This window comes from Balaenoptera physalus (assembly GCF_965194825.1).
Source record: "Balaenoptera physalus genome assembly, chromosome: 3".
NCBI classification, from domain to species: domain Eukaryota; kingdom Metazoa; phylum Chordata; class Mammalia; order Artiodactyla; family Balaenopteridae; genus Balaenoptera; species Balaenoptera physalus.
In genome coordinates this window covers 122,294,807-122,307,064 of record NC_138890.1, presented here as the reverse complement: position 1 = coordinate 122,307,064, position 12,258 = coordinate 122,294,807, and the positions used below count along the sequence as shown (strand labels likewise).

Genomic DNA, 12,258 nt, shown 5'->3' with positions numbered 1-12,258 from the left:
TATAAGAAAGAGATTAAGTAAATGATAAAGCAAATGGGGTAAAAGGTTAAGGATATTTGAATCTGGGTAAAGGGTATACGTCTGTTCCTTGTAATATTTTTGTTTGCAACTTTTCTAAGTTTGAAATTATTTTCAAATTAAAAGTAAAACAAAAAGATTGGCTTTGGGAAAAAATTTGATTGAAGTAATCTGGCACGTTAAGAGGCTGGCAATATTCTTAAGAGACAATTAGCGTTGTGGAAACGTCATGGATCTAAAGAAATCTAAGTTTAGTCCCCTGTTACTAATTCGTGATCCTGAGAAAGTCACCCAAAGCCTCTCTGAGCTTCAGTTTCTCCAACCCAGAGTGCTGCCAGAATGATCAAATGAAAGAATGTATATACAAAAGCCTTTCCTGCTACCTGCCACTGCAGAAGAGGAAAGTGTGTTTAACAATAAGTAGGACTAAAGCCATAACTTCCTCTCACGTCAAACCAGCGGCTCCACTCTCTTTTCCAAGGCCCCGCTGCTAACTATGACGGCGCACAGGTTCGCCTCTCCAGGTGGGCGGTGATCACGCCTCTCCAGGTGGCAACGGTAGCTGCTCGAGGGCGCAGGCGCCGAGCCAGACCACGTGACGGTCTGGCCCCACCCCCGCCCGAACTTCTTCGCGGGATCGCCCTGGAAACGCATTCTAGGAGGAACCGGCCGCCGCCAATGGGAAGCGAGCGAGTGCCGCGAACAAGCCAATAGGGAGGGAGCGGTGCGGGGTTTAAACCTCAAGCGGGGCCCGATTCCTCCCGGCGTGCTGCGGAGGAACGGCTGCTGGCCTGCGGTGGGTTCAAGGTCCCCGGCTGGTCTGGGGCTCCCGTGCTCTGCTTCTCCCCACTGAGCTGCTGCCTGGTGCAGAGGAAGCCATGGCGCTCCGGATCACCAGGGTGAGCTGCTAGGGACGGTGAACAAACGCGGCTCTCCTGGCTCGCTGCGTCTCTCCCTATCTTCGCCTGCTGGAGTTCCTCTGGCAAGAGTGGACCGGGACAGATTTGGGGGGAGAATGGCGGTCGCTGGGCCCCTAAAATGGTGGGAGAGTTTGGGGTGCGGACAGACGGAGAGAGGAAGGTGAGAAAGAAGTGGATGGGGCTTGGATAAAGTGGCGGGGGGAGGGGACAGATGGAGGGTAGACGCGAAACCTTTTGTAAAAGGTGACGGAGGACCCCTGAGCGAGCTCCCACCAACTGCATAACCCCCTCCCCACCGGAAAGGTGCCTGCAATTGAAGGCTTTTTCGATTTCCTTTCAAATGTAAATTTATGGTATTTTAGGTTAGGCGGGGACTGAGCAGGCAATCCCTCAGTAGGTGAAAGAGGAGGTTCGGGGAGGAATCTGGCTTGTTAAAGCTTTAGCGTAGACCCTGGAACGCAGGTTTCCCCTGGGAACCCATTTACAGTCGGTATTCCTCCTGAGAGCCTCTGTTTTGCCCCCGCTTTAACCCTTGATTTACTCTAACTTGGCTGAGCCAGCTCTCAAAGTGGTCTTTCTTTTTACAGAACACGAAAATTAATGCTGAAAATAAGGCGAAGGTCAGTATGGCAGGCGCAAAGCGCGTGCCTGTGGCCGCTGTTGCAGCCTCTAAGCCCGGGCTGAGGCCAAGAACAGCTCTTGGAGACATCGGTAACAAAGTCAGTGAACAGCCACAGGCCAAATTGCCCCTGAAAAAGGTAACTGTCTTCCTGATTCAACTACTCTGTAAGAGTCTGCCTTCCAACTGTGACCCGTGATGGAGAAACATTCCATTCTCTCCTTTTCATCCACAGGAAGCAAAAACTTTAGCTGCTGGAAAAGTTATTGCTAAAAAACTACCAAAACCTCTGGAAAAAGCTCCTGTGCCGGAGCCGGAGCCCCAGCCGGAGCTGGATCTGGAGCCAGAGCCAGAGCCGGAAACCGAGCCTGTTAAAGAAGAGAAACTTCCCCCTGAGCCTATTTTGGTAAACTTAACTGTAATATTTTAGAGCCTGTTGATTGTTTCTTTTCCCTTCATTTTACTAATGCATGGCATAGCATTTGACTAAATAGGAAAAATAGTAACATTTATAGAGTGCTTAGCAGGAGGTAGGCTCTGCTAAGCACTTTACATGGATTAGCTCACATAATCTTATCCTCTCTTAGTGCGCTGGTATTATTACCTCTACTTTTAGATAATGGCATAGAGAAGTATTAAGTATCTTTTCTAGAGCCATATCTCATCAGTGGTACATAATTGGATTCAAACCCAGGCTATCTGGCTTCAGAATCTATGCTTTTAATTGCTTTGTTATACTACCCCTCCTTTGTTTACCATACTGAGTAGTAGCTGCCTGGACTAAAGATTTTGCTGTCTTTGGGTACAAGCCATCTCTGGCCAGAATTTATTGACTGAAACACAGATTGTTCTCTCGAGTCCTTTTTTTTTTTTTTTTTTTTTTTTTACTCCATAATGTGGCCACCAAATAATAATAAGTCTGTAACATTGGAATTTATATAAGGATGTTATGCAGAAAATGGAGCTCTTCAGAGAAGGTAAGAAGATGAGTTAACACTTAGCCTCAAAAACCAAGAACATTTTATTAAATATCAGGTATGTAAATGTATCTACTCTTTTGAAGAAAAAATACACCATCTAGAAGAGGCTGCTTTTCTGAAACTGCAATGAACTGCGTTCTTTTATTTTTCTTCAATATTTATTTATTTGGTTGTGCCAGGTCTTAGTTGTGGTTTTCTGGCTCCTTAGTTGCGGCACTTGGGCTCCTTAGTTGTGGCATGCGAGCTCTTAGTTGCAGCATGCATGTGGGATCTAGTTGCCTGACCAGCAATGAACTGCATTCTTAAGTTCTAATTTTTAAACTTCATTAAAGCTGGTTGGGAAAATGATCAGTTAAAGTCATTCAGCCTAGCTCTCTATGTAAGGGAAGGGGATGTGAGGCTATGGCTTTAGTATTGTTCTTCTGGACATACCACAGAAACCTGTAGCATGTGCGGTCTTTAAATGGCCATACCAAAAGACCTGAGCTTTCTGTCAAAGTCCTATACTGATTCTTGCCTTCACTTTCCCACCCTCTTTCTTTTAACTGATAACCTTCTCATCCTTCAAAACAGCTCAGTCATCAACACCTAAAGCTTTCCCTAACTTTCCCAACCCTACCCTAACTTCCCACACCTCTAGGATTTGTTCCTAGAATCAATCTCTTTACTTCATTTACTTATTTCTTCTAAATTCAAAACCCCTTGAGGACACCATAAAGCCAGTGCCTAGCATAGAGCTTGACTTAAGAAAGTGCTCAATAAATGTTTGGACAACGGGGTAACTGGAGCTTGAAGAAAATGGTTCATGATAACAAAGTCAGTTAATCTTTAGTAGTTTGGGGGCTTCCCTGGTGGTGCAGTGGTTAAGAATCCGCCTGCCAATGCAGGGGACACGGGTTCGAGCCCTGGTCCGGGAAGATCCCACATGCCACAGAGCGACTAGGCCTGTGTGCCACAAATACTGAGCCTGCACTCTAGAGCCCGCGAGCCACAACTACTGAACCTGCGTGCCACACTACTGAAGCCCGTGTGCCTAGAGCCCATGCTCCGCAACAAGAGAAGCCACCGCAATGAGAAGCCTGCGCACCTCAATGAAGAGGAGACCCCACTCGCCGCAACTAGAGAAAGCCCGCGTGCAGCAACAAAGACCCAACACAGCCAAAAATAAATAAATAAAATCCTTAGTAGTCGGGACAGAACTTGTGCTCTCCTGTGCAGTGGGAAGCAGGCCATGTTACTAAAGACTAACTTGTCATTCACTTGGATTAACTTTACATGACATTGCTAAGCAAATGCATTACTTATCAGTTTCCTTTGGAGGAAAGTCTAGATGTGAACTTGCTTCCTCTCTGTTTTACCTGTTAGCATTCTACTGACTCTAAATTGATTCAGTCTAAGTTGGCATTTCACCTTTCATATTATTCACTTCCTGAAGACAAATTGAATAAATTTGAAAAGGTAAATGAATTGTATGTCTATTCAGCAGATAGTCTCTTGAATTGGTACCAATAATCTGACCTTCATTTCCAGATTGTATGCTCCTCTTTGCTATTATTTCAAAAAGTCTATTCTGTTTCAAGGTTGATACTCCCTCTCCAAGCCCCATGGAAACATCTGGCTGTGCCCCTGCAGAAGAATATCTGTGCCAGGCTTTCTCTGATGTAATTCTTGCAGTGAATGATGTGGATGCAGAAGATGGAGCAGATCCAAACCTTTGTAGTGAATATGTAAAAGATATCTATGCTTATCTGAGACAACTTGAGGTCAGTAATATTAAACCTTTGTTTTTTCTAAACTGCATCTAGCTTTACTAAAGAGATTTTCCATTAACAGTTCACAACTATTTAAGCAAGATATGAGCAGCATTTCTTAACAGTAGTTTCCACTTTGAAATTCTTCGTGGAATACCAAAAATAAAAAGGCCCAAAGTAAGCCAATGAAATCTTTTTTTTTTTTGGGTTGCATGCATGGCTTGTGGGATCTTATTTCCCTGACCAGGGATTGAACCCTGGGCCTGGCAGTGAAAGTCCTAACCACTGGACCGCCAGGAAATTCCCGATGAAGTCTCTATTTGCTATTTTGAACAGGGAAAATTCAAAGTGAGAGTGGATACTACCATGGCTTTTCCTAAAGGAAAGTCCACAGATTGAAAGGTATTTTATATCCATCACAGTTAGGAGTGAGTGAGTCCTAAATTCTGGGTTTAAGGAGCGTAACAGGCAGGAGGTACATGGTAATGGAGAAGATGCTGAAGAACTATAGCCAAAAAAAGGCATTTTGGGTCAATGTTGCTTATGAGCATGTGATATCAGGGAAATTGTTCTTTGTGTCCCAGAGGAGTATACTCAAAAACTAAAGGTTTTGGTTTCCTTCCATTTCATCCCATTTCTGAAACTTTCTATTAGTGTCCTTTGCCCTTTTCCCCCCCAGACAAGGAAGCATTCTGTATGTTAACAACATAAGCTATACAGTTACCAAATTTACCCAGTTGCTTGTTTATAATGCATTGTGTTCTAGTGGCATCATTAACCTCTTCAGGCTCTTGCCTGGTTCTTTTGGGCATCTCCATTTTCTACAGGATTGTCCTGTAAGAAGACTTCCTTGCCAGGACCAGCCTTCTGCTGTGGATTTCTTTTCTCCCTTGTCTTTAAAGTTTGTGTTCTAACTTTGGAGGAGTGGGTTTAGCAGATGTGTGTGCTGGATTTTGATGGTCGACTTTTGTTACCTATGGTGTTTTGGGGGTTTAAACCCTGGAATAGGAGTGGTAGCATATTGGTTCCAGCTGATCTGGGAGCTGCTGCTATTTTTTCTACTTCATAAAGCTCAGGTTGTGGGTTTAGAGTCTTAAGTGAAAAGATCTGAGGTGATAGATAGTATGGTATCCTTATTTGGGAAGAAGTGGGGAAAGGGTGTGGGCCAGTAGTAGTGATGGTGAATTGGACATAGTAAGATTTGCCAATATGAAAACCTGTCACACTGTCCTGTTTAATGTTTGCTTTCTTTGTTTCTCAGTGATAGAGCTGTTTGCAGTGACCAAATGAATAACTGAGTTAAGAACCATTAGAGATTCTAAATGTTCCAGAGCTATTTTGAGGTGACTATTTCTGGTCAGAAATGTCATGTGGAGTCTTGCTTCTTAGGATAATCAGCGTTTCTTTTGCAGGAAGAGCAAGCAGTCAGACCAAAATACCTACTGGGTCGTGAAGTCACTGGAAACATGAGAGCCATCCTCATTGACTGGCTAGTGCAGGTTCAAATGAAATTCAGGTTACTGCAGGAGACCATGTACATGACTGTTTCCATTATCGATCGGTTCATGCAGGTGAGCATAATTCACCAACTGAGGGTTCTCCCTTCCAGGGTCCTAGCTGAGTCATAAGAAACAGACTTTTTCAGCTAAAATCTGTCTTGAGGCATGGGGTGTCATTAATTGAGATTCCGTTGTGAGAGTGTGTGTCTTTCCCACCACTCCTTCACAATTCTGTGCCTCCTTTTTCAAATACCTATTATTTATTGATCCAGTTGAAATTCCCATTGCAGGATAACTGTGTGCCCAAGAAGATGCTGCAGCTGGTTGGTGTCACTGCCATGTTTATTGCAAGCAAATATGAGGAAATGTACCCTCCAGAAATTGGGGACTTTGCCTTTGTGACTGACAACACCTACACTAAGTACCAAATCAGACAGATGGAAATGAAGATTCTAAGAGCTTTAAATTTCAGTCTGGGTCGCCCTCTACCCCTGCATTTCCTTCGGAGAGCATCTAAGATTGGAGAGGTACAGATTTCTTGAAACCTTTGGTATGGTACATTAGGGAATACTGCTGGCCAATGAGGTCTAATTCAAGTGCCTTGTATTTATACCTAACTACGTGAGGAAGGGATAAAGATGGTATTTATTTCCAATCAGTCTGTATGTTAATATTATTATTAAAGCCTTTCATGGGCAATTGCATTTGAGAGTTTGTAGGCAAACATCTGTAGTTAGTTATGGGCATACCAGTTACTGCCAATGCAGAATTCTCTGACAGAACCTGTGGGTTTTATTCCAGGTTGATGTTGAGCTACACACTTTGGCCAAATATCTGATGGAACTAACTATGTTGGACTACGATATGGTGCACTTTCCTCCTTCTCAGATTGCAGTGGGAGCTTTTTGCTTAGCACTGAAAATTCTTGATAATGGTGAATGGGTAAGCACTGTCCCACAAATTGAGGTTACCCTGAGCTTTTAAATTATAATATTTACTGCATACAGAACTGCTGTCATTAAAGGACAGTTCAAATGGTTCTTAAATATGGCATCTACTGAGGGAATGATTTAAAATATCTTGTTTGTGATATCTCCATAGAATGCTTCCATTTCATTGCCTAATCTCATCTATCTATACCCCTTTGAGAAAGGCAGAGCAGCTGCTACTCCTTACAGATGGAGAAGCTCAAGCAGGCCAAATGACATACTAGAAGTTCATTCGTATTCGTTGATTCAACAAGTATTTCTCCTATATGCCGTGTGGTACTCTAGACCCTAGAAATAGAATTATGAATGAGAAAGTCAGCTCCAAAGAACTTGGAGTCTAGCTTTGGGGTGGGCAAGTCAGCAATTACAAAAGTGTAATTAGGTTGGAGCACAGGATCCTAGAAGCCATGAAAGAAGGGTATTTGGGGAAGAAGGGGTCTTAAGCTTGTCTTAAAGTTTGATTATAATCAGTCATACAGTATCTACTTCCCTACCCTAGTTTTGAATAACATCTAGAAATTTTATGAAAATCATTGGCGATGAGCATTTTCAACATTAACTTTTGTTGTCTTAGACACCAACTCTACAGCATTACCTGTCATACACTGAAGAATCCCTTCTTCTTGTTATGCAACACCTGGCTAAGAATATAATCATGGTGAATCGTGGGCTTACAAAGCATATGGTGAGTCAATGGTACTGTAGGATGTTGGGAAAAGTGAAAAATCATTACGATTTTGTGTTTTTATATATATATATATATATATATATATATATATATATATATATATATATAAATTTATTTATTTATTTTTAGCTGCATTGGGTCTTCGTTGCTGAGCTTGGGCTTTCTCTTCATTGCGGTGCGCGGGCTTCTTATTGAGGTGGCTTCTTTTGTCATGGAACACAGGCTTTAGGTGCACGGGCTTCAGTAGTTGTGGCACTCAGGCTCAGTAGTTGTGGCTCTCAGGGTCTAGAGCTCAGGCTCAGTAGTTACGGCGCACGGGCTTAGTTGCTCCGCGGCATGTGGGATCTTCTCGGACCAGGGCTCGAACCCTTGTCCCCTGCATTGGCAGGCGGACTCCTAACCACTGCGCCACCAGGGAAGTCCAGTCATTAAGATTTTTTTTTTTTTTTTCAGTCATTAAGATTTTATGCCTATAAATTCATAGCTTTCTTTTAAGGAGTTGATTTTTAAGTGTATATGTGTATCGTTGGTTCTTATGATGTTTTCCTCTTTTCCTTCATTAATTACTATGCTTTTCTCTTCCAGACTATCAAGAACAAGTATGCTACGTCTAAGCATGCTAAGATCAGCACTCTAGCACAGCTGAATTCTGCACTAGTTCAAGATTTAGCCAAGGCTGTGGCAAAGGTGTAACTTGTGAACTTTGGAATACTATAAAATCTGCAAATAAAATTGGCACCATGTGCCATCTGTACATATTATATGTTACATTTATTTACTTTTAATAAAGTTGTAGTCCTTTTTACTTAAACCTTAACTCATTTGAATGTGGCTACTTCCCACTTGAGGATAAAAGTTGTTTTAAAGGTACAGTGGGGGAATAGTAAAAAAACTGCTTTCAGTTACCTGGGGACCCAATTAATATACACAATTGGTTCTTGTTTTATGTACCTGGCTTTACTTCAGATAAATTACTAAGCTCTTGAAGGCATTTACAATCCTTACTTACTTTATGTCATACTGTATGTAAGCCCAGTCATCTTAAGAGAATTGACTGCCTAGTTCTATGTAAGGAAAAGTACCACCTCATTCCCAGTTCCCCCGATTTCTATTTCCTCTGGTGGTTGCTGCTATAATTCTAAGTAATCTACTCATACCACTTTCTTAAATTAACAATTTAAACTAGTATCACCTTTTTCACTTGGAAAAATAAGAATTTTAATTTATATTCAAAACCTAGTTTGCTTTTTCTTTATTGGTTAAGAAAATAAAACAATCCTCAAAACAAATAAGAAAGTATCTAAAAACGTTTATTTACCCATCCCCTCTTACTCTCCTACGCCTCAATCCCACCTACCCGAAGGATGGAGTTTGGGATGTATCCATTCATGCCTTCTATGAATATAGACCTGCATGTAAATTGTTATGGGGGGGTATTAAAAAAATGAGATTATTCTATATACTTAGCAATTCTTTCAACATGGACAAGCCTTACCTGTATTTGGGCATTATAGTCCATAGTATGGATACACTATAATGTGATTAACCATTCCCCTGTTTATGTTCAGATTGCTTTTTGTCTTTGCTCCTATAGACAATGCTGTTTAAATGTCATTATATCCCATGCCTTTCTTTATGTACACTGGGTTCTCCAAAGAGTGTTCTAAGTTCTGGCAGGTACAGCCAGCTGACTTTCTCAATGTCATCAGCAATAAATGTACAAAAGTTCTGGCTTTCTCTGCATCCTTGCCAGAACTGAAGGTAATCATTCTCTTTAATTTCTGTGAGTTTGGCAAAAAAATATCCTATTTTGTTTGCTGTTTTACTTTATACTTCTCATGAGTGGTTGAATCAATTTTTGTTGTCCGCTTATTTATCAATTTGTAAGGCTTTCCCAGTTTTGTCGTTTGCCCTAAATCTGTTTATGCTATATCTTTTGCCATGCAGACACTTTAAATTTTTATATTATCAAAACTATTTTTTCTGTGGTTGCTTGGATTTTTGGTGTTAAGGTCAACTCCATCCCCAAACTATTACCATCTCTCAAATTTCTAAATTTTTCCTGTTTAGGTCTACAAGCCCTCAGTAAACTTTTTGTATGTGGTATGAGATAGGATTCTTTTTTTTTTTTTTTTTCTAAAGAGATCATTTGGTTTCTTCCTTTCCAATTGGAAGCCTTTTATTTCTTTTATTTTTTTAAATTTATTTATTTATTTTTATATTTATTTTTGGCTGTGTTGGGTCTTCGTTTCTGTGCAAGGGCTTTCTCTAGTTGCGGCAAGTGGGGGCCACTCTTCATCGCGGTGCGCGGGCCTCTCACTATCGCGGCCTCTCTTGTTGCGGAGCGCAGGCTCAGTGGTTGTGGCTCGCGGGCCCAGTTGCTCCGCGGCCTGTGGGATCTTCCCAGACCAGGGCTCGAACCCGTGTCCCCTGCATTGGCAGGCAGATTCTCAACCACTGCGCCACCAGGGAAGCCCGAGATAGGATTCTTAACTTCCAGATGGATGCCCATTTGTGCCAGCCAGTACTATATATTTAAAATCTTCCTTGTACAATTGAAACATCAGTTTTTATTGTTCCCTGATCTACTTGTTTTTTCCTGTGATTAATATAGTTTTACATTAAGTTTATCTGGTATGATGAGGCTACCACTGCTTCCCAAATATGTGGGGGCAATTTCAAACACATGAACCATAAAATTATGTCCAGTTACTGAAAAGCTTCTTTGAGATTTTGACTGTATATTATATACGTATATATAGAACGTTATGTACTAACTCTGGATGGACTGACATTGTCTTCCCATCCAGAAACATTTTTCTCCATCAAAGACTTGTTGCATGCCTTTCATTGCAATGTTAGAATTTAATTATGTAATTGCTGTACTTTTCTTGTCAAGTTTATTGCTGGCTTTATGCTTTTTTTGTCACTATTGTGAATAGGCCCTATTTCCCACTTCTGTATTTTATTGCTAGTTGTATTTTTGTTACCCAGTTGACATCGATGTTCTTGATTTTCGTGCTTTTCTAGGCCTTAAATCCCCAAATTTTATTTTTTCAACTATATGATTTTTAGGTTATTGTTTTAGAATCTCCAAAATAACATTGATAATCGGTAGATCCCCGTCTTATTCCTGGATTGGACATCTCTTCAGTATTTTTAGCTGTTAGTCTTTAAAAAAAAAACCAGAAAAACCCCAATGATATCATAAGCTGAAAGAGTAAATAAAATTCCCCAGCCTTGACTATTAAAAACTCTCAGCAGGAAGAGAAATTTAAAATCTATTCATTTATTGAAAACTAGCTAAATTAATCTGTAAAGTCACCTGGCCTATTGCTGCTTATAATGGTAGCTTTCCATGTTTTTTTGGTGTTTTTTAGGAATTCCCCACCACCACCACCTTAGAAAATCATCCATTCTGGATTTTCTAAATTATAGCTGTAGAGGTATATGATATTATTCAATCTCTTTTGTATTATACTTATATCTTCTCATTCCTGATGTTGAATACTTGTGTTTTCTAATCAGGCTTGTCTAGGGGGTCTTTTACTGCTGTTTTGAAACAATGATAAAAAGGTATCATTTCTACTACCTTTATTTGGTAGTTTTAGCTTTTATGTTAATTCTCACCATCTGTTTTTCTTTTGGTTATTTTCTAATTTAGGTTAAATACTTAATATATTTTTAGTAATAAGAGCCTTTGTATATACATTTTCCTCTGTGATAGCTGGTTTCTAAAGTCCTCTTTCGTCAATATCTGGTTATTTCTTTTGTGATCCTTTTTGATCTGGAGATTATTTTACTGCTTATTTTCTAAGTAGTTTATTTATTTTTGCTGCGTTGGGTCTTCGTTGCTGTGCACGGACTTTCTCTAGTTGTGGACAGCAGGGGCTTCTCATTGCAGAGCACGGGCTCTAGGTGCACGGGCTTCAGTAGTTGTGGCACGTGGGCTCAGTAGTTGTGGCACTCGGGCTCAGTTCCTCCACGGCATGTGGGATCTTCCCGGACCAGGGATCGAACCCGTGTCCCCTGCATTGGCAGGCAGATTCTTAACCACTGCGCCACCAGGGAAGTCCCAGTAGTTTATTTTTTTTGTCAGACATCTATATGTTGGTGATTTTTTATTTCATTGGAAATAAGGTCTGTAAAAAGCCTTTTGAAACTTTTCTATGTGGATAAAGTACTTGATTGACTTATGTAAATATTCCATGGATTTTATTTCCTAATAGGAAACAAAATTTTAGTGATTTACGTAGGCAAATATTAAGGCTACAGAGAAAAAAAAATGTATGGCGGTCATATACACACGTGTGCGCACTTGTGCACATAAATTCCTATTTTTGAGAGCCACTTGAAAGTAAATTTCAGCTGTCAATATAATGTCCCCTTAAAATACTTCCATCATAAATCTATGTCCTAAGAATTAAGACCCTTAATTTTGATTTGGACCATTTTTAAAGTCTTTATTGAATTTGTTACAATATTGCTTCTGTTTTACGTTTTGGTTTTTTTGGCCACAAGGCATGTCGGATCTTAGCTCCCCGACCAGGGATCGAACCTGCACCCCCCTGCATTGGAAGGCGAAGTCTTAACCACTGGACCACCACGGAAGTCCCCACAATCTTTTTATCATACTAAGAAAGTTAACAACTCCATATGTAATATACAGTACATAATCAAATTTCCACAATCATTCCAAAAATGTCTTACAAACATTTTTCCAATCCAGAGCTCCAAGTTTCATTTGTTTTTCCATACAGAACAATTGCCCTGCTTTTTTTTTTTAATTTTTGG

The 12,258-nt window shown here is 40.6% G+C and overlaps 1 protein-coding gene across 1 annotated transcript; it reads left to right on the top strand.

Annotated features, from left to right (window-relative positions):
• The first annotated feature begins 740 nt into the window (after positions 1–740).
• On the top strand, positions 741–8,281 carry CCNB1 (cyclin B1). The gene is made up of 9 exons (XM_082457326.1): positions 741–917; positions 1,526–1,696; positions 1,793–1,963; positions 4,118–4,300; positions 5,701–5,859; positions 6,078–6,314; positions 6,589–6,729; positions 7,351–7,461; positions 8,050–8,281. Exons 1-9 carry the CDS (start codon positions 897–899, stop codon positions 8,155–8,157), a joined length of 1,302 nt encoding a protein of 433 aa, XP_082313452.1. The 5' UTR covers positions 741–896; the 3' UTR covers positions 8,158–8,281.
• The last annotated feature ends 3,977 nt before the right edge of the window (positions 8,282–12,258 follow it).